The sequence below is a fragment of the Euleptes europaea genome, chromosome 2, assembly GCF_029931775.1.
Source record: "Euleptes europaea isolate rEulEur1 chromosome 2, rEulEur1.hap1, whole genome shotgun sequence".
Lineage (NCBI taxonomy): Eukaryota > Metazoa > Chordata > Lepidosauria > Squamata > Sphaerodactylidae > Euleptes > Euleptes europaea.
The window spans coordinates 61,648,951-61,672,066 of NC_079313.1; the positions used below are offsets into that span (position 1 = coordinate 61,648,951).

The following is a 23,116-nucleotide window of genomic DNA, read 5'->3' on the forward strand; positions in this document are numbered from 1 at the left end:
TCCATCCTTCCAAGGTCGATAAAATGAGTTCCTGGCTTGCTGGGGGTAAAGTGTTAATGACAGGGGAAGGCAATGGCAAACTACCCTGTAAACATAGTCTGCCTAGTGAACATCGCGATGTGACATCACCCTACGGGTCACCCGGTGTTTGAACATTTACCTTTTTATCCTGCACTATGGATAGTGGTTAAAAAGCTCCTTGTTGCATTTCCAACATCATATTTGGTAGAATGTGGTTTTAGTGTGATTATCCAACTTTCCCCCAAGCAAACAAATTGCCTCCAAATTACTAAATGTGGTGATTTAAGATTCCTGCTGAGTGAGTTTAAACCAGACACTGGGAAACTGATATCACTTCTTCAAGCCCACCCATCGTATCCATTGCTCTCTAAGGCCAAACTTCACAATACATTTTAACAACAAAGGGTTAAAATAACACCCCCATGCCATTTAAGTTCAGGAAAATGTTTTTTTTTTAATCATGTAGTTTAAACCTAAGTCACCAGGACCTTAAGAAGCTAAGAATGGAGTATTCAAGCAGACAGTAAATTAATGGGGGTACCTTGAGGATCCCTTTACTTCCCCAATAATCATAAGATGAGCAGGTTCCTCTCCAGGTTTGTTTGATGCTCTAACCGCTGGCCTGTCAGAGTCCTTTAAGCCTTCTCCCTGTCCATCCTAGTCAGAAAACCATTGCAGAAAGTTTCCCAGAAGACACAAGACACCTTTATTGCCTCACTGGCCAAGAAAGGTTGTGGTTCTCAACAGATGGAAATAAGAAAAATGGTGGATTCTATCCATTTCTGATTTGCTTTCTCAGGGTCTCAAAACTCCTTAAGTTTATATGTGTTCCAGTCTCAGAATGCCTTTTTACCTGAGACTGATTTAGGCTAAAGGACCTAGGATAGGAAGGATCAAGTTGTGGACACCCTGGCAGCTTCACAGACAGGACTCCATCAGTCAAATCTGTCAGGCTACTTGGAAGGCATTTGCTGGGGTAAGTAAAAGGACTTTTAAGCTACCAAAGCAAAAGTGGGCAGTCTTCTTGGTCTCCTGCATCCTGGTCTCTTCCAAGGTCTGAGAACCAACACTTTAGAAAGTCAAGCTTCCACAATTTTCTGAGATTTCAGCAAGCCACATTCAATATCATTCGCTAGGCACCCTCTCGTCAAACTTTTTAAAAGTGAGCTTCTCAGGATTCTTACTGTTCACAGGTTTCCATTCTGAGTACTTCACATCTAGTAATTAATGCCTTAACCAAAGTTCCATTAGTCCTCCATCCATATGCTCATTCTGGTTATTTCAATTAGAATATTATCCAAGCTGAATACTCTCAGTTAAAATAAGTCCTATATCTTTAACCAGGCACAACAGCTTTACATAAGACCCCATTCATACTACAAATTAATTCTTTTCCACAAGTCTCAAGAGTGAATTCTGCCCTCATTTCATTCAAAACATTCTCATCTGAAGGAAAAGAATGACCTACTTAAGAATATTTTTGCAAAACAGAGAATGTCAGGAATACAGACTTCCTGTTTGTTTCTGTTAAAGACCATGTCCAAGAGTTCTAACATCTACCTTAAACGGATTGTGGTCCGGGTTTTAAATATTAGAGGAGAGGTAGCATAATGTGAAGTTTGATCCCAATGTCCACCTGACAGACTGAACCCAAGTGGCTTCTAAATTCAGTTATTTAAGTACACATGAGGGAATTTACAATAGCCTAATTCGTGTTGCTGTCTGCTACAGTTATGATGGTGTTAGACTGCTTCTTTCCTCTGGTACTGGCTGGGTTATATTCTAGAAATGCCTTGTTCTCCCTAGGATTTCACATAAGACATGAGGGAATCAGGAAAAAAACAGTAACTTTTATTCATGTCCTGGGACAGGGGAGTAAGGATGTTCAGAAAAGAGCCTTGACCCTATTTATAAGTATAACACAACATTTCCTAGGCTCATTCAGTTTCAGTTTTTCACTTGAGAATTGTTACTTGCAGAGATCAGTTATTAACCAAGCCTTTAAAATTATTGAGATGAATGTTTGGCTTTTCCAGAACTTCAGGAATTCTACAACATATGAGCTCCTTCTAGAAACTCCAAATCTTTAGCATGTTTTCCCCAGAAGCTAGGCTTTGAGGCAGGTACAGTCTTTTCCTAAAGCATTCACTAAATTAGCCTGCTTTCCCTGAAAGTAAGGCTCTAAGACCTATACCTTCCTAAGAAAGGATTCCACGGAGCCTAACCCTCTGGTAGCCCAAATCCTATCTGACTAGAGCTGACAGTTTTATGGATTTTCTTCTCCTCTATGCCCTCCCACATGGTTCCTCCAGTATTCCTTGGGTCCTGATCGATAGTGAGCTGCTCTGCACGCACAGCAAAGAAAGGAGTATGCTTTGCTTTGACAGAAGTAACTGTTACACAAGTTTTAGAAAGACTTGCCGGCTGCCACATTGTGATGCTTTTAACCTTTAAAGTCTGGGACCCACATGTCTTGAAAGACAGTTTCTCCCTGTGTGCTGACTCCATCCTCTTATCAGCTTTTTCTTTTGTGTTCCTTCACACTGAAAGATCTGGTTTGTGGGCTGGGTGGCAAAAAATGGTGGTGGGCGTGTCCCACCCCTGACAAGAGGCTATGTTCTGAGTTTTTTTATTTTTCCTTTGGACTAGCACAGCTGACGATTTCTTGCACCTCCTAAGGCCTTTCCAGATTACAAGGCATGTATTTTGTGCAGTGGACAGTCTGTCCAAAACAGCATCGATATAGCAGGAAATTTAAGATGATAAAACCAGTACCTGTTGTCACTCAGATTTAAGACTCTGAGTTTCTGCATTTGACCAATCTCATCTGGGAGAAATTCCAGCTTGTTAGAGCGCAGAGACATAACTGTTACATTCTTACAACTTCCAATCTGTGGACATCAAAGACAGTTGTTAAAATACTTGCCTTTTCACAGAGAAAAAGAAGGCTGATACAGTATTCAGTAAGGTAGTCAGTACCAGTAAGAAACTGACCAAAACCGTACCTCCCATCTTCCACTCTGAGGCCCACAAGAGAAGAAACTGCTTTCCCATCAACATGGATTTCTTAGTTATGCATAATAAAATGAATGACTGGTATTTATTAATTTTAAAGATGTATACTGTGCACACTGCAAACTGCCAGATGTGACTGGCAATAAAAATTTTTTAACACAGTATCCACACCTATAAAGCATGCTAAAAATTCAGCATATGGCTCAAATAAAAACATTTCAGATAAAACAGGAATAAAATAACATATTATATACACTTATTCATTGCATTGTTTGGTGCAACCCTGTTCACAAACTTGATTATGCTGGAATTGTTCTTAGTTTGTTTTTGTAGTTGTGACATAGCAAATACAGATCTCTTTCTGTACAGGCAGACAACCTGCTCTGCAAATGAAATACAGTTAGTTGGTACTATCACCCGAAGGTCAGCTTCCTCCCCCAATAAAGCACTTATCACTGAACTAAACTAAGCCAGCTTACATTCTTCTAGAAGACCAGAATCCCTCTCAAAATCTCATGTGTTAATAGTCTATCCTTCATTTACTACACACATATTCTTCATTATGGCATGAAATTGTTTATGGATGACCCTATAAAGTCCCAGTCATGTGCCATAAATATGTAATGGATTAAATGGCTCATGTTGTAAATGGCTTTAAAAAGTACTACTAGGGAGCTCTGGTAGAGCAACAGACATGGTGGGGACACTAGTTCTGGGCATATAGTCCAATATACAATCTACGTACCGGTGCTGTTTGTGGGGCTACACAAATACCAAGAATCTTGAGTCTAGTACTGTCCACTTTGTACCAGAGCAACAAAACTGTATTTATTCCATTCACTTCAACTTCCTTAACTGGTTTGTGAATTGTGATTTTTATTTAGTGATCTGCTTGATGATAGAACTGGATGCTTTATTTCAGAAACTCCAAGCAGCTTTTCTTATTAGAATTCATCCTGTTTCCAGTGTACAACTCTTTATTACCACAGTACTAGACACAGGTCTACTCACTGGGATGGAAAAGCCTTTTGTTGAATTTTTATTTGTCCAAGGAGCTCACAGTAGGGTCTATGGTTCTTCCCTCTTCCATTAAATCCCTACTTAGTATGGTAAGTTAGGCATAGAAAGTATTACTAGCATAAGACCACTCAATGAACTTCATGACTGAATAGTGGTTTAAACCTGGATCTCCCCAATCTGACGCTGTTATCACTGCACTATACTAACTCTCAATCCATAGGTCTGTGCTACAGAACTTCAGATTTCAACCATGATCTTGCTTGATTAAATACTTCTCTATATAAAACAAAAAAACTCCATATGGCAGGGGAGACAGCCCACAGAAAACTGCATATCATGAGAATCATTTCCCATGTCAAGTACAATGCAATCCTATGCAGAGTTACTCCAGTCAGAATCCACTGAATTGTAATTATGCATAGATTGCATTGGTAGTTAACTATATACAATGGGTGTTTTTTTTTGTATGATGAAGCATTCAGTCATCTGTGAGCTTCCATATGAAGTCTAAAGTAGTACAGCCCACAGACAGGTTTACCCCTTCAATTTGAAATAGATCACAGTCTGAATGTTTTAAAATAGGTCATTAAACTGTCAATGTTATTATTTTTTAAGTGATTCAAGCACAACATGACACACTTGCTACTATAAATGTGCATGGCAAGTATCACAGATCATTATAGAGAGATCACTCTTTTTATGTTTACTTCCTTCAAGTGCTCTTCATTTCAAAAGCATACTGGTAGAAGGGGCCTCAGATCAAGCCTCCCCAAAATCCCTCTGAGCTAGATTAAATGCAACTGCAGCAGAGAAGGTAGGAAGAATAGTTCAGTACATGAGGAATCACTTGGAAGAAACTATGTTTTCCCCTTTGTCAAGGCCTTTGTACAGTCCCATATCTGGAAGTTTTCTTCCTTACTTTGGGCTAGGTACAGGAAAGATGGAAAAAAGTACTTTGCAATAATGCTTGCCCTGTGAAGGTTTCTGTGATGACAGAATTTACAGACGAAGATGGGAAGTGCTGCAACATCTGTCCTTCCCAACACTGTTCATAAACTCTGCCATGGGTAATGGGGAGGGGATAAGAACCAGCAGGCAACTCCCTTCCTATACCTGTGTTTCCCAAGGCCAAACATTCTTGCAGTCTCCCCTACCATATGGTTCAGGGCCTTCGGATGCTGTTAGTGGCTTAAGACAAAAACAGAAAGAGCTCTGTTTATCCTCCTTTAATCCCTGTTTCAGCCAGGATTCATCCAGGATCGAACCCATGCGTTTCGCCTAATGTGCGTTCGATCCTGGCTAAAACAGGGATTAAAGGAGGATAAAGCGACCATGCGTTTTTGCCCATAGGGATCAGTAATTGCATCCACTGACATGAAATATAGTCGCACAAAAAAGGAAGTGATATCTCTGTGTTTTGGGGTTTAAAGTAGTCCAGACGGTTAATTTTCCATCAGGGAAGTGATGTGGATGTGAAATACCCATTGAAGATACTGTGGGCCAAATGTCATGTGACATTGGGAGTAAAAGTTATCATGCACAGAGAGCAATCAGACTGTGTAGAATTCCCTGGAAAACAAGTGACAGCTTGGTTTGGGCAGGATCCAGCTATGTAATGTACTTGGGATAACCCGTAACAAAATAGATTCTGGGATGAGGGTAGTGGGCCTTTTACTCCCAGTATGTGTTGTGGTTGTGGAGGTCCAAACAACCAAAAACTGATCTCTGCAGAAGTCAGCTCAGCCCTCAGGGTTGGTAGGCTGAGGTGAGGAGGAAACAAAGGAATGAAATCACCCCCCTTTCTCCGTGGAGCTACTTTTGCAGAAGATGTAATGGGGCACACTCACCTGTGTCGGTGGTCCAGCTACAGGCAGTGTCATCAGAGAGCCCCCCAAAGCCAGAGGTGCTAAAGGTTCACAGCACTCCTACATGAGCATAGGAGTGCTGGACTGCAAGCCCAGCAACGAGCACTCCCAGCAGACAGTGATGAGACTAATGAGCTTCACCCAGCAGGGATTGCTGAGTCAGAAGAACAAGCAACAGATGGTTCACCTTAGGCCTATTTAAGTAGGCACTTGCATCCAGGCCAGTATGGGGAAAACTTGTTACTACCACCCTGTGTTCTCTTTGGACTCCGATCTCTCCTGATACACTTGTGACCTTGACCTTGGAATGGACTTTTGCACTTCACTTCTGATACTGACTTTGGACCCAGACCTGGAACAGCCTGGTATTGACCTTCGGACTGCTAATGCTACCCGCCTCTGGCCCTCAGGTCTGCCGGCATTCAGGACAGAAGAGGAGTGATTTCACCTTCTTGTTCTCCTCACTCAAGCCCCCTCCCCAGCCATGTGTTTGTTTCTCTTTGTGGTCCTGTAACCCTAAGATTAAAAGACAGTCATGCTAGGAAAAGTTGAGGGCAGCAGGAAAAGAGGAAGAGCCAACAAGAGATGGATTGACTCAATAAAGGAAGCCACAGCCTTCAATTTGCAAGATCTGAGCAAGGCTGCCAAAGACAGGACATTTTGGAGGACTTTCATTCATAGGGTCGCCATGAGTCGGAAGCAACTTGATGGCACTTAACACACACACAACCCTAAGATTGACCTTTCCAGGAATCAGATGGGGCTGCAAAAAATAAAAATAAAGTAGGGAGATGGTTTTTTCCACAGATGGGCACTTTCCATTGTTCCTGTTTAAGGCAGAACATCAAGAGAGCTGCTTCCAGGCAAGAAAATGGAAGGAAAGAAAGAAAGGATAGAGGCATACAAACACAGCCCAAAATGTGCCCCTCTAGCTTTTAGTCCCATTATTCAGTAGTGATTTCAGTGGGAATTCAGTGCATGAAGACAGGGAAATGTTTATGTAAGTGGTATTCCATAATTAATCCTTACTTCTCTGGGCAGTTCAGACAAGAAATTTTCATCCACAGCTAACGTCCTCAGATTGTGCAGGTAGCCAATAGTGGGAGGTAGTGACTCCAGTTCATTACAGCTGCAGTCAAATTCTTCTAATAAAGATAAACTGAAATGTTAAGGACATTTGTTAGTCTACTTCACAATTTTTATCAATTATCCATCTCATTATTTTTAATGTTAAATGAACAGTCTACCTTTTGCAAACTATGTAAAACAGAACTGTTCAGGAGGGCGTTTTTATACAGGAAATAGGGCTACATCATAATAGATTGCTCCAGGAAAATGCATTGTGTTTCTACGTATGTACTATCATGTTCTACGCTGTTTAATATTCCATGTTTAATATTTATGCTTTGTTCAGATGACAGCTTTGTTCAAATTTCTGCAATTCTAGTCTGAACACACCACTTATTAGATGTACCATTCTATTGATTGCATTGATTTATATTGTGTAATCCATCTTGAATCTCAGTAAGAAAGACGATAAATAAAACAAAAAAATACCTTTGCAAACTGCAATTAAACATAAAAGGTGAAAATATTTTTGAAAATTACAGTATAAAGATACTTAAAAGGCTATAATACAAGTACACATGCAGAAACCTTCTATTTGAAGCAGACAATGGTTTATCCCACACACTACTGTTTCCCTCAGAAACTTGAATACTGGATTCAGTCAGAACACACTATTGGCCCTGAGCAGGCTGGGTTTATGCACAGCCGCTCAACGCTGGATCAGTGTGCAATTTACCACTTGGCAGAAAAATCTACAATCTCAAGTGACTCCTTGTATGTTAGGTTTGCTTGTGCAAGGGGGCAACGCAAGGCAGCTTCACCCCACTGTATGCCCCATGTTGTGTGACGGGACAAACCCCCAGGAAAATGCACCTTGGAATGCTGGCTAATGATGCTGGGAGGGAAGGTTAATGTTGCAGGGATGCTGGCGGCCCTATACCAGGCTGTCAGCATAGTCTCTTGCCCAGGCACCCCCCAGGTAGGGGAATGGGGCACAACTAGAATTTACTGGCTGACTGGCTGCTGCCCCACTGTGCTCTGTGACGAACAAGAAGAAGAAGAAGAAGAGTTGGTTTTTATATGCCGACTTTCTCTGCCACTTAAGGGAGTATCAAACCGGCTTACCATCACCTTCCCTTCCCCTCGCCACAACAGACACCCTTTGAGGTAGGTGAGGCTGAGAGAGAGTGACTTGCCCAAGGTCACCCAGTTGGCTTCGTGTGTAGGAGTGGGGAAACAAATCCAGTTCACCAGATTAGCCTCCGCCACTCATGTGGAGGAGTGGGGAATCAAACCCGGTTCTCCAGATCAGACTCCACCGCTCCAAACCACCGTTCTTAACCACTACACCACGCTGGGGTTAATCTGCAGGAATAACTCACAGAAACCAAGAGGGGGCGGAGCCAGAAAGCTGACACTCTGAGCTCTGACAGGGAGAAAGCAATCTGAGCATGGTAGCCAGACTGAGAAGAAGTATGTGTGTGTGTGTGTGTGTGTGTGTGTGTGTGTGTGTGTGTATATATATATATATATATATATATATATATATATATATATATATATATGTATGTATATATATGTGTGTGTGTGTGTATACACACACACACACACACACACACACACAAGATTCTTTCAGAGAGAGCTTATGTGTGTGTGTGTGTGTGTGATTTTGAGTTTTCCCTCCAATTCTGCCTTTTCATCAAAAATCCATCTTGTAAATACTGTTCAATAAACTTCCCTGTTCTGTTTGTTAAAGTTAAGAAGCTTCTTGTGCCAAATTTCTCTCTGAGGTAAATACTGGTGTGGGAATGGAGGAGGAGAAAAATAATCTCCTCACTAATATACTCAGGCTAATGCTTTCGCCTCAGCATACACAGAAAGGCTGAGAGAGTGGGGTATTAAAGAGGGTGAAAGGGTTTGCTAAAGCCTTTCACCCTCTTTAATGGATGTTTGATTCCAGCCCCCTCCCACCCCTACCCCCTCACAGACGGCCCTTCTGTGATTTTCCTATTCTGTCTTCACACATCTGAGGGGATGAGATCTGACTCAGGGAAGTTCATGCTGGGATCAATGTTAGCAATCTTCATGGGGAGACTGGATGTCTGCAGGGCTGTAACTGGGGGTGGGGTGAGGAGGGCAGCCGCCGCCCCTGTGGCATGCAGAGAGGGCGGCAGAACTGCCTCTCCTACCTGGCAGAGGTAGTTCTGCCACCCTCTCTGCATGCCAGAGGGCAAGATAACTCTTCCCCCTGTGGGTTGCTGGGGGGGGGGGGAGACTCAGGACACATGCCTCAGTTGGGTTTGCAATGTCACACACATGCGCTCACTAGATATGAAAGAACATAATACATTCCATGTATGACCAACATCCCAGTCTTTCTCTTAGAAGCTCAGTGGCAACAATGAAAATAATGAGTGCTGGCTAAAGCCTTCAGTATTTTTTTTTTGTTCTGTATCTTTACAAACTCTTCAGACGCTCAAGAGCCTAAAGCTACCAGCAGCCTTTCTACAACCCACAACCCATCTGGTTTCCCATACTTTTTTCGGCAGCTAACTACTAGACCATCCTAGACTGGAGGACTTTGAGTGTGTCATCCTTTTGAGAGCCACACAGTGATTAATGAAGTGGGCTGGAAACAGAACAGCTGAAAGCTTTGTTAGGCTTTTAATATATGCTTGCAGCTGCCAAGCTGTCATTCAAGCTAGAAGAAGTGATAATTTCTAAAGGAAACGTTCAGACAAATTGGCCCAGATCCACTTGGAGCTGGTGCTGACAGAAGCAGATGCAGACTCTAGGTGAGTGCGCTTTAGCAAACCACCTTGCGGAGCCATCATGTCACACTTTCCTTCCAACACCTCTACAGCCAGACCAGAGATGCAATTATTTAATGTAATTTCCTTGCCACCACCAATAGGGCCTAGAATGAAGAATACTGAAAATGCCACAAAAAGTTGTGATTTCAATAGCACTTATTCTAATGTGATACTGAATGCCACTGCAATGCTATTTAAAATATGTTTTATCATTATTAAATTTGCAAATTTCATTAATTACTTGATACTGAAATTACTGGAATTACTGTCAGTCATCCTAAAGCCCAAGAAAGCCAACAAGTACAAAGTTCAGCGTATTTGCATAGTTGGTGAAATCAATAATACTTATTCTTGATTTCATCACTAATTAAATTCAGAGATCTTTGAGGGGATCTGTCTGTCTGTCTGTCTGTCCGTCCATCCATCCATCCATCCATCCATCTCTGCTCATATAGCTATAGCCTTGAGCGGAAAATAAAGGAATAAAAATGCCTTACTTAGTGTTATTCTTTTGGTATTTATAAGGGGTTTTATATGGATATTTTATATATTTGCTTAAAGTATTTTAATCTCATACATCAACACAAAGTTTCTCAGATCAGCTTACCATAGCCAGTAAAATATAACAAAGCAATTAAACAATAGCACTATAAACAACATAACAAATAGCACTATAAAAATAAATATAATATCCTTTGATAAGTTGCTGGAACGAAGTATTTCCAGAGCATCTAAAATTGTTGATGAGGTCAGCATGGAGCCCCAATTCAATCAGGCCCCTAGGGTGTGTGCATGTTCGTGTGTGGATGCAACTGTTTTCTCCATGACAATTTCCCAATCTCAAATGTCTTCTTGGAGTTTCTATTTGCCCCTCTGTAGGGAACATAAGATTAGTGCAAATAACGGTTTTGAGGAATCATTTGAGGTATGGAAAATGGCACTGCAAGGAAGGGCTAATCTAAATCTGAATTCCTTAACTAAATCAGGGGGTCTCATGATTGCCATTTAGCAATTTAAAAAGCATCTAAGGTCTTTTCACAGATTTTGTAGGGTTTGACTCTTAAATCGGTAAGAACAATAAATGCTCTTTTGGGACCTCTTGCTTCTGACAAGAATTCCCTCACTTGCAAGAACTCAGCCTCTCCTCACCATTCCTGTAGCACCACTCCGCCTCTCTCCTTGGGTGCTATTCAGGAGATAAGGCAACAGTACCTCAAAAACCTCCTTCACCACTGTGACATCTGCTTCCCCTGCCCAGAGCAGTTGGGGGTGGGGGGTTAGTCCACATCCATGAACATACAAACTGGCCCAAGTTGATTGGCATACTTGAGGAAAAATTCCCCAATGGTTAATTTGCTTCAGAATCTGGACACATTTTTAAATTGGGTGAAGTCAGACACAACTTTTTTTAGAGTCCTGGAATTTATTTGCAAGCATTCTGACTGTGCAAATCCAAACAGATTTTTCGTCTCAAGGTTTGGAATCCTGTGTACGTGGCATTGATTGGTGGGCCCCAACTGACCTCATCCCCAGAACTGTTTTGCATCTTTAAAAATAGTTGATAATTTCTTTTAATTAAGAAAGTGATGAATGGACACACACGCTTACATGAGTCTGAATCACCAGGGCAAGAGTTAGTAACAAAAGTCCTGTGCAGTTAAAATTCAGGACAAGTTACAATATTTTGTAGTACTCCCAGCACGTTAGTGAATTTCAAAAACCACCTGCACTCTAACTGTATGTTTAGCTTATACTTCAGCCAAAATCAATATTTTCCTAGATACAATTTGTACCAGTTCCAAGTTGACAGTTCTGTTATATAAATTAAATCACCATGTAAAACTATGCAAATATACAATTACTATAGTTGTCACAAAACAGCCATCAACAAAACAAAGGAACACTTTCTCTGCCAAAGCAATTATTTTAATAAATTTGAAGTTTATGTATCCTGTGTTTATATTATTAATCCTGCTAAACATCTGGAAAATGCTACTAAAGCTATAGTTTGTAAATATTTTTTTTTCAAATCACTGGTTGTTCTATACTTTTGGTGTTTAGATTCATTAAGTACAATACGGGATATTGTCAACCTCTTAAGGAAATGTTTTAAAAAATATTGAAATGATTTTAACATTATGTGAGAAAAGTCAGATGTTTCTTAAAAACATTGGAACCTGCCATTGGGTCACACAAGCTTATTTTTAACTACTTGTATGAATTATTTGTTCCTTCAGTAGTGGTTATTCCCACTCTTTGTTCTGTTATCTTCCATAACTGACTGCAGGAGCTGGAAAGCATTTCCAGTTAGTTCCGAATAAAAACGAACACTCCAGTGCAATCCAACTGAAGTTAGCATTTATAAATCCCATTAATTCACATGGGAGAGATTTAAGTGTGTGCTTAACCCAGAATCAATTATATTTACATGAACTTAAATGAATCCGGTTGCACCCTGTCTCTAAAAATATTTTCCACTTACTTTCCAATGGCATTGGGCAGAAGTGTAAGCTGATTGTCATCTACTTTTAGAGTGGAAAGCCTTTTCAAGAGCCCTGTAAAACAAAACAAAAAAAGCGTTGCTAAATCAGTTATTATGCTTCAGAAGAATCTTGTAAACTCCTTTGCTGTTCATTTCCTGTTTACTTATTTTCAAACCTCTAATATTATTGGTTATGGTGGTGCATGTTCAAAGGAGTTTAAATTTGAACAGTAGTGACTTGAAATAAAGAGAATAAAGGATAATCCTTTAAAAAGAAAGGATAACTTGCAACCTAACAATTAAAGCCTAAACGGTTAATGGACTTAGCAAAGTTAATGAACTTATAAGGGTGTAACTGCTTAGGACTGCTGAGTTTTACCCCTCCAAGTTATATCTTTCTAACTTCACTGAACTCAGTGGACTTTGAAGAGTGTAAGAATTGCACTATTATCAACAGAATTCTCCTCCAGATAGAACAGGCAGCTTTTCTAAACGTATTAAAAAACTGCTTCTCCCACTGCTGACAGCTGGATTTTTACATGTAACTTCTGATAGCAACTGTTATAAATTCAAGAGGGAAAAGTCAGAGCTGAAAAGCAGATTTTCAAATATGCAGGTTCACACTCACGTTTGAAGATATGAATGTCATGTATGTGGGGATTGCCATTCCAGCATATTCATAGCAAGAAACTAAATTCCACATAGTTGTGTTTCATACACGAGTATAAAAATGTGATGAGACAATCTGATGAGAAGTATCCTTCTATATGATGAAAGATGTCTTCAAAATTTTAGACTTTGGTTTTTGAAGTTTCTTATAACAGTATGTCTTTCTAAAAATAACTGTTTGTTAGAGGACCCTGAATGGTGGTGATGGTGTGGGGCCATCTTCTCAACCAGATGAAACTGACACTTGAATAGAAATCAGCATTTAACCAAAACCTATTTCCATTGCAACATGCCCTCAGACATACCCATCTATTTAGACAAAAACAGTTAGTTTATTTTACCTATAGAATCTGGCAGTTGTTGTAGCATGTTGGATGACAACAGTAGGTCTTCAAGGGCTTCACATCCTGATACGTCCATATCAATACTTTCTATCCTATTTTTTGACACATCCAAATACACCAGCTGCTTTAACTTCCCTAAAGGCTTGATAACATTACACAAGAACAGGGTTAATCGATTAGATTTGTATTTCACAACAATTTCCAATACCTAACACTATACCATAATAGACAGACAAGCACACTTGGTTAACATTAATATATTTTACACATCGGTTTATAGAAGCAGTAGTGGTCTGCCTGAACATAAATTGGAAAGTACAATCAAAACCTGAAAATTAAAACCACTTTTCTACACGCTATCTACGAACGCCGCAACTATCTCCATTGAACTCCTTAAACATTAGTAACATGACCATTCCATACATGAGTGCACTACCTTTGTGAAGGATCCTCAAATAGCCCTGTTGTCCACATGGGCACACATAAAGGCATTGCACCAGGCCACTGGTAGCCTATGTACACTTCCCATATTCACATCCCACTTACCTCCTCTGCTCAGTCTAGGAATGTAAGCTTGGCGCTCACCTTTTTTAGCTAAGAAAAAGGGACAGAGCTGGGCAGGGATACAGGTGACATACACAGACCCTCCCATCTCATTTTACAGCTAGTGTGCTATATACCTGTGCAACAGAATGGCTTTTATGTATTATGGAGATCCCCCAATGCATAGGCACTGTGTCCATATAGAGAAGGATCGTACCCTTAGTGTTTAAATCAATCAATTGATGTCTAATATTGTCTTATATTGCATATTACTTCAAATCTAATATAACTTGTTTAAACAAGACTTTCTTGTAATTAATCTTTCAAAGGCAACATTATGTCTTGGATAAGGAATAATTTCCTACATTTTATTTTAACGAAGTTATATCTTACATAAATAATCAAATCATCAATAACTTTTTAACACTGCATTTGAGCAGCTTTGCAAAAAGGAACTCTATGCAGAAAAGGACCTTCTGTTTGACTGGAAGCTATGTATAAGAACAGGCACAACGCCTTTTAACCCAATTTCTCCCTGAGGGATTCTCCAGTTCCAATTACTGGACTGAAACTCTGGGAATAGTCAGCACTGCTAGCTTTGACACTGTTTATCACTTGTTCATATGGGAGGGGGAATAGAATCCAAACCTTATTTTGGATGTGTGCAAATAAAATGAAACATTCACTATCTGATCATTGAATCATATTGCAATTGTCATAAAATGCTATCATGTTAAGCTTAAGTAGTGATTTCAGTAATGGTTGATTTTGTGACTCAAATACATTTTTGCAGCATATTATATTATATCCTGAAAACACACACTTCTGTGCTATAAAGCCCAGTAAAAGTACTGTTGACAATAACGATGCTATTACAGACACATCACTGTCAATTACGGAGACAGATTTGCTCAAATAGGAATAACCTTCTGCACTGGAAACAGAATTTGTACAATAAATTCCTTATAAATTATTGTGATTTCTTTCATGCCAACTTTATTAGGTTGACCGTTGAAATTAAGATTACAAAAGTTAAAAAAAAAATTAAGAGGCAGACCACGAGTCAGTGCCAGCCAATAAAGGAGCAAGCCAATTGCATATCTCCTGTCAGACAACACAATCCACTTTTCTTATGAGTTACAATGCAACTGGTTTTTTTTCAAGTGGTGCAATTCTCCACAGTAACTGAATGATAGCAGAGATATAGCTTCAATGCCTTATCATGTAATTTGATTTAAGGAGGTATTTCTTGTGCATATTTTACAAAGCAGTCTCTGGGGATTTTAAATCTTACTCAGAAATACCTTGTGCTGCCTTAACCAAGATATGTATTACCATTGCCTTAAGTCAGTGAAACTTCAGTACATGAAAAATGAATGAGTCAAGACATATTATTAAGGCAGATTTAGAAATTAGTTCTATTTTCTTCACCATCAGCTTCCATCATCACTTTCTCTGTAATCACTTCTGCGCTCAGCCAGTGCTGCAGATCTGTCATACTCAGAGAGGAGCTTGCAAGTGGAGGTTCTGGAGGCTGAAGCTGCACACACTGCCTATGGAATTCCCCAGCACCCTAAGTCAGGATGATCTTGTGTTGCCATCTGAACACTGAAGTGAGTAAACATAGAGCTGGCTGAGTGGGCCTGTCATCTCCAAAGTGACTCTAAATGGGTAGGCTGCACCTTGGTATGTATATAAACACCAGCTGAAATATTTCCTGTGTGATAGTATCTGGAAAGCTGCCTGAGTGCATTTTCTAGACCTCACATGTTATGGTGATGGCAGAAAGTGCCGTCAAGTCACGGCCAACTTATATGGCAACCCATAGGATTTTCATGGCAAGAGACTAACAGAGGTGGTTTGCCATTGCCTGCCTCTGCATAGCAACCTTGGTGGTCTCCCATCCAAGTCCTAACCAGTCCTAGCTTCTCAGATCTGACAAGATCAGGCAAGCCTGGGCTATCCATGTCAGGGCAATATGTTATACCCATCAGACTGTTATACAGTATCCATGCAATTTGCAGAAGAGATTTAGTTCTTCAGAAAGGGAAGAACTAAAGAGTACATGCTTTATTAGCCCCATATTCAGAAGCACAGCTTCAAAGGCCTGTCACAGTGAATACCTAAAGCCTTTGTTTAAGCCCCCGTGTATCACCCACCAATTTTCTGTCCAAGATCCTCAATGCTTTCTACATCATTCCAAAACACACCTATTATTAATGAAATGATATATCTTGCATGTTTTTAAATGAAACAGCATGGAAATGTATATGTAACTAAGATGTGACAGAACGTGTACTGCTGAAATAGATCAATAGACTTACTATTTATAAATTATTATTTCTGACATATTAGTATCTCTGTACAAAACTTTATTTCAATATATTAATACATGAACATAAATAATTTGCACCTTCAGATATGCATAAATGGATTTATATTTGTTTCTGTAAATATTTTACCAAATAATTACATAATAAAAATATTCCTACCCCAGGCAGTGTTTGAAGAGAATTATTATCCATCCACAATTCCTTTAGATTTTGAACTTGTTCTAGAACTTCAGGCTGGAAAAAAGTAGCTTTTATAAATGTAATATTTAAACAAACCAACACTATTTTCTAATTACTATATATTGATCACCTTTTATAACAAAAAAGTTCTTTAATGTGACTGCTTTGTTGGTTTCTTTTTAATAACTTATTATTATTAGTAGTAGATTTATAACTCGCTCTTTCCAATAAAATATGACAATAAACCAATACAATTCTTTGGATCGATTGGTGCACATTAATAGCACACTGGGCCATAGTAAGCCGGGGTTGGGGAGAAAAGAAATCCGGCCCCACCAAGAACTAAGGTTGCCAGCTCTGTGTTGGGAAATACCTGGAGATTTTTGGGATGGAGCCTGAGGAGGGTGGGGTTTGGGGAGAGGAGGGACATCTATATCATAGAGACCAATTACAAAGCAGCCATTTTCTCCAGGTGATCTGATCTCTATTGGCTGGAGATCAGTTGTAATAGCACAGTGGTCAGCAAACTCATTAGTCAACAGGGCCAAATATCAACAGTACAGTGATTGAGATTTCTTTTGAGAGCCAAATTTCTTAAACTTAAACTATATAGGTAGGTACACTGTTTATTAACTTAATAAACTTTAATTAAAGTTTTAAGTCTTAATTAAACTATAGGTACACTGAATAAAACTTGATATCATACTTAATAATGATCTTATTTATTGATAAAAATTAAATCATGACAATGACTGACAAACACTTAATGTGAACAATGGCCTTGCATCTCCCCGACCCCCATGTTAGATGCTTGGAGTCAGAAGGATTTGGACGAGTTCTGTATTTGGGGGATCAAATAACTGCTATAAATATTTCCATACTCTCTCCCCCCTCCCTTCCCCAAAATGTGCATTTTTTTTTGAGGAAGAAAATACCCACAGCCCTGAAATTTTCCAGATGTGTTGCATCCCTGATTCCGGAAAAGGGAGCAGAGAGAGAGAAAGAGAGAGAATGTGCAGGGAGCATTGAAAAGATCTACAGGGGACCAGCCTGTAGAGAGTAACTCAAGATGTGATCTTCTAGTTGCGTGACCTCTCGGCGGCCGCCCTGGTGCATCCCGGCCGTCTTGGTCTCCCGCGCTCGCCTCTCAGCCTCCTGCTCCTCCTCCTCCTCCTCCTCGCCGCCGTCTGGGCTCCTTCCTTCCTTCCCTCCCCGGCCAGCCTGCCGTCCGCCAGTCCGCCCCTCCTCAGCGCCTCAGCCTCCGAGGAGGAGGAGGAGGAAGGCAGAGGGGCGTCCTCCCCCTCCCCTTTCGCTGGCATTCTCCAGCGGCGGAAGGGAAGGGCAGGCCACGAGGGCGACATCCTGGAGTTTGCAGGTGAGAAAGGCGGGGGAGGGTGTGTGTGTGCTGGATAAGGGCCTCCCTCCCTCTCCCCGGTGCTCGGGCCAGCACGTTGCAAAGACCCACCCCCTACCCCCAGGCGCGGTGACGGCAGCTCTGGGCTGGCAGAAAGGCGGAGAACTTTTGCGGGACTTCTGCGTGCGTGCAGAGCCCGGCCGGGGCGGGGAAGGGACACCAGGCTCTCCTCCACCGCGCTGCCCCGATCCTCCGCCGAAGGAAGCCAGCCCCCCCCCGCGCCCTCCGCGCCCGGGGAAGGTGGCTTCTCTCGGGTGGGCGGCTGCAATCCTGCAGCCCAGAGCCGCACTCAAGGGGCCAAAGAGCCGCATGCGGCTCGCAAGCTGCGGTTTGCCGACCACTGTAATAGCAGATCTGCAGCTAGTACCCAGAGGTTTGCAACCCTGCCAAGAATAGATGGAGTGACATAAACAAAGAGGAAGTGGGCAGGGAGGCCAGCTATGATAATATATACTTATCTGTCCACAACCAAAGGGCTGGCAGAACAGCTCTGTCTTGCAGGCCCTGCGGAACTGCGTAAGGTCCTGCAGGGCCCTGGTCTCATTGGACAGAGAGTTCCACCAGGCCAGGGCCTAATTGAAGACAGCCAGATACTCTCTGGGCTGGGGACCACCAGTAGGTTGTTACTCGCAGAGCGTAACACTCTCTTGGGGGCGTACCAGGAGTAATAAATTCGAAATAAATTACTATTCCATTAACTGTGTGAGAAGTCACATTTCAGAATATGAATGGTTAGATCTAACAGCCTTTTCCCAGGAATCTACCACTAAGGGATAGGCAACGTTATGCTCTTTAGGACAGAAACATGGGTGCTAGAAACCCAGATAAGCAATTGCAGATCTGGCTAAAGATGTCAGAAACTATGATCAACTAAATAGGAAGAGTAAGCTTCTGCGGTACCCTACCCTAAATCAAGGCCCAATACTTAACAGCTCCCCTTCAGATTAAACCCTTTAATCCACAACACCATGTACCATAAAGAGGGACTATTGGTACTATTTCACCATTATCCCTATCTATGCATACAAAACATTTGGCTTGCAGAAACAGATCCATCAGCCCAGACATGATTTGTTTACTGTTCATGCAAAATGCCATCATGGACAGTTTTCCCACGTATGGGAAGCAAAGCAATGTAAATATTCTTGATCCTGAATGCACTGGGATGCAATAGTTGGCTGTGTGTATTTACATGGCTCCACAGTGAGCAGCATGTTAATTAGACTAGGGCATTTGTGTAATGAAGGGTCAGTCTATGCCGACATTTTTAAAATGTCCTTTAAAAATACATTGCTCTTACCAGCTCGGCAAATTCATTATTGCCTAGGTCAAGCCTCTCCAGCTGTGTCAGCTTGAGCATTGACCTGCAAGAAAGCAAAGATAAATAATGAGGGTTTTACCCAGTGATAGTAATTTTAAACCAGTTACATAAATGCAATGTGGGGAAAAACTCATGTGGATATGCATGAGGCAGCTCCTGCCTCCACAAGTAATAGCGGGGTCAAAACACGAGCATTTCTTAATCCCAACCCAAACAAATATATCATATGAGCAAAATGGGTCTGTCATTTAGGGGTTTCTAAGGAGGGAGAATTCTGCCAAGAATTGCTTCTCCTGTCATCATGTTTACGTGGCCTGGCAATCCTCAGGATGAATAAGAAAGATATAAATTTAGCTTAGGGCTAGGAAGACAAAGAAAGGCAAAGCAAAGAAGGCATGAATAAAAAATAACAAAAAGAACCCCATTAAAATATAGTCCCATCTGCCCAACACAAATGAAATCCCAGAAAATGTGCTGTCCAGTATATGTACAAGAGCATATATATGCACAACCATTTTAACAATGAGCAGAGGACCACACAGTTGCTACTATATCCATGGTCCTATGCTGAAGAACAGGCTATGGCAAAGGCATCAGCATATACATGTAATCCCCATTAGCAAAACCAGAGTTATCTGAATTTCTTGATTTGTGCTGCATATCTACAGCCATTTTATTCTGGGTCACATTAACTCAGATTATTTGGATTTCTGATTATCCAAGTGTTTTAGAGAGGTGTCCCCTCACCAACCATTCAAACCTGCATGAAGGGAGGAAAAATTGTAAGCAGGATTGCACAGCTTGAGTGTGGAGAACTGGGGCAAGACCTTTCTTTTAAAGTTTGAAACTGGTTGAAAAAGAGGTTTGGGGGTTTCAAAGGTGCTGCTGTAGCTTTGAGATCGGTACTGCAGTAAGACTTGCACTCCCTACTGAGTGTGTTTGCTTTGGGGTCCTGTAAGTAAAGGTCTGCCTTTACTTTTGCTTCCATTCCAGTTACAGCCTTTTGAGACATCAAACACTTCCTAGGGTTATGAAGTTTCAGCTATGAACAACCCAACCTTAAGGAACAGTTTCAAGCTACGGCAGAACAAGCAGAGACTAAAGTGGACCCTATTCCTGGGAAGAGCAAAAATTAGCCCCATCCCATCTGCTGAGAATAAATTAAGTGATGGTAGGAGCCCCGTGGCGCAGAGTGTTAAGCTGCAGTACTGCAGTCAAAAGCTCTGCTCACGACCTGAGTTCGATCCCGACGGAAGTCGGTTTCAGGTAGCCGGCTCAAGGTTGACTCAGCCTTCCATCCTTCTGAGGTTGGTCAAATGAGTACCCAGCTTGCTGGGGGTAAAGGGAAGATGACTGGGGAAGGCACTGGCAAACCACCCCGCAAACAAAGTCTGCCTAGAAAACGTCGGGATGTGACATCTCCCCATGGGTCAGGAATGACCCAGTGCTTGCACAGGGGACCTTTACCTTTACCTTTTAGCAAGAGCAAGGTTATGTGAGGTCAACTGACTAAAAATCACTGGCAATATCATACCACTATTCTGTGCTGGTTTCCTATGTGAACATATTTCATACTGTTTTCCATTATAGTAAACAAGCTCATTTATTTTAGTAACTAAAATAAATAAAATAAAATTTATTTAAGTAACTATAAAAATAAAATCTATTTATTTTAGATTTTAAGGGAATTTTATGACTGCTGACGTAACAGAGAATATTTGTATGCAGACGTAATAAGTGATTATCCCCGAACTTTCCACTTATGAACATTGCTTAGACCTCCAAGTTTCTGCCTTCAACTCATTCCTGTCCTTGACTTTTAACTGATTCTCACAACTTTCCTTAATTTCCCATTCCCAGGCCTGGTTCACTCCTTTAATTTGTTACCTTCATCCTCTCATAGCACTAAATGCCTCTTGAGAAAGAGGTGACTGATTTTTATTCTTTGTAAGCTCTTCTCCTTTTTGTCTGTCTTGTACCCTGGCTGAACAACTCTACTAAAGTTTCCTGATCTCTACCAACTCTTAATAATTTCAACCTATCTTCTCCACTTCTGATGCCCTCTGTACCACTACTTTCCCTGATTCACACTCCACTCAAGATTTCGTATGACAAAACTGAAAATATCTCATGTGAGCCATCTACCTAACTCCCATCAATTTTGTTTCCCAGCTCTTCTTAGAGTCATGCACCTCTGCCAAAACTTTTTTCTTCCATCTCAGTTGTTACCTTTGTTCAAAACCTCCACTTGACCCCTTGATGTTTTTTCCCTTCCCATTTCTGCCATCTCCACACACAATCAGCTCCCCCCCCCCCCCGCCACAATTATGTCCCTTCTGTTTTGGCTTCTTCTCTACTACATTCAAACAGCTCTGATACAACTGGATAAATAGGCATAATGTCTCATCTCTTGCTTCCCGTCTTCACCTTGGCATTGCCAGGTGCAGTTCTGTTTTCCCCATTCAGCCCAAATATGTTTACCATAGAAAACACACAAGCCAATGGATCCGCGAAAACAGGAAACTAATCCTTCTGGAGCTTTTTAATTGCTTGCTGTTGGTACAGAAGGCTGTGTCCATGACAAATGCTGAATAGTACAAATTGCAGATCTTTCTGTGAGCAATAGAGGCATATTATTAATAATAACAATATAGTAATAATAATAATAATATTTTCCCACTTATGCCTATTATGGTTTAGAAGAAAGGTCATGTGAACCTCTCTTGTGTTGCTGTAGGTGAAACTGAGCTCTGTACAGCAACACATACCCATCTCTGCTTCACTTTCTCTCTCTCTCGTGCTGTCCATCCACACCTCTGTCTCTCTTTATGTGGCTGCACCTTGGAAACTCTTGGTGAGGTCACAGGGTCAACCTGATAGACTTCTTCCATCCCACACACAATTATAGGAAAGTAACTCTGTGGGACTTTTGGCATCAAACTGACAGTTCACGAATAGGATTTAACAAGGGAGAAAAATGAACTGTCCAAATGACAAACTAATTATAACATTTTCATATTACTTTGAGCTAGTATAGAATACTTTTTCATTCCTAATATTGCAACAGCTACTCTTCCATCTGCTCTCACTTTTTCCTAAATTACCTATGGTCAAGAATGTTGTTTAGCAGCTATGGCTATATAATAGCATGATTCCCAGCTGTCTATCAGAAAATAATTATTGGCTACTAAATTCTTGATCTTTTTATCGTCAGGGAAATCCTCTCCACCATGTACTCTATGCTTGAGTGAGGTGAACACAGGAAAGGAAACACTTCTCTGCCACCGTCACAAGCAGTTTGGTCAAAAGGCAACAGTGAGAAGGTAGCAAATTGAAAATGACTCCACTGTGGCAGATTGGGAGTTCAAGATGAAAAAAGAAGGTCTAGATAGCTCAAAGATCACCATTCTGAAGCAAAAGTTTCAGTTGAGAGCCACACGAGTGACTTAATTTATGTTCCAGTTTGCACTGTTAAAATATAGCCACTGGTCCCTCTTATACTCTTTCCCCCCCCCTCATTTAAAAGAGGGATTTCAATTTGTAGAGAAACCAAAGCACTCTATGGTCACTTCAATCCCTGCAGTTGTTAATGTTACACACCACAGGGTGGCACTCTAGCAGGATGATAGGAAGGTTTGGGAAGTCATTGCCTGCTGCTTAACATCTAGAGTGAAATTCTGAAATTTTGAAGAACCGCCCTTCCTGCCCCTCCTCTTTTCAATTTTTTTCTTTCATCAAAATAAAACTGACTCGAAACTTCTTTAGTTCTGAAAAAGAGGGAAAGAAACCAATTGTTGGATTTCAGGGAGAAATTTGGTTAAAAGGAATTATAAGAATTTGTCTTAACAATACTAGTGTCAGTTGAACATCTTCCACAGTAAGGTTCAACGTGGAAGAGTCTCACATCAGGGGAAGGCTCCTTCTGCCACAGAAAAATGGCTCTGCTCACACAGCAGTTCTGTATACCTTAAAAGATGGTCTCCCAATGATTTTAATCAGATTAGGAGTTGTACAAATAAGATCGCTCT

General features: G+C 40.9%; 1 protein-coding gene across 9 annotated transcripts in view; it reads right to left on the reverse strand.

The window, feature by feature from the left end:
• The window catches only part of LRRC7 (leucine rich repeat containing 7), a 160,939-nt gene that overhangs the window by 73,579 nt on the left and 64,244 nt on the right, over positions 1 to 23,116 (reverse strand). For all 9 annotated transcript variants that reach the window (XM_056844367.1, XM_056844365.1, XM_056844366.1 and 6 more), the window contains 6 exons: positions 19,068 to 19,131; positions 16,333 to 16,407; positions 13,295 to 13,439; positions 12,285 to 12,357; positions 6,951 to 7,080; positions 2,797 to 2,912 (listed from right to left, as the gene is read on the reverse strand). In XM_056844367.1, coding sequence (XP_056700345.1) covers positions 2,797 to 2,912; positions 6,951 to 7,080; positions 12,285 to 12,357; positions 13,295 to 13,439; positions 16,333 to 16,407; positions 19,068 to 19,131 — 603 coding nt within the window. The remainder of the gene's footprint in view (positions 1 to 2,796; positions 2,913 to 6,950; positions 7,081 to 12,284; positions 12,358 to 13,294; positions 13,440 to 16,332; positions 16,408 to 19,067; positions 19,132 to 23,116) is intronic.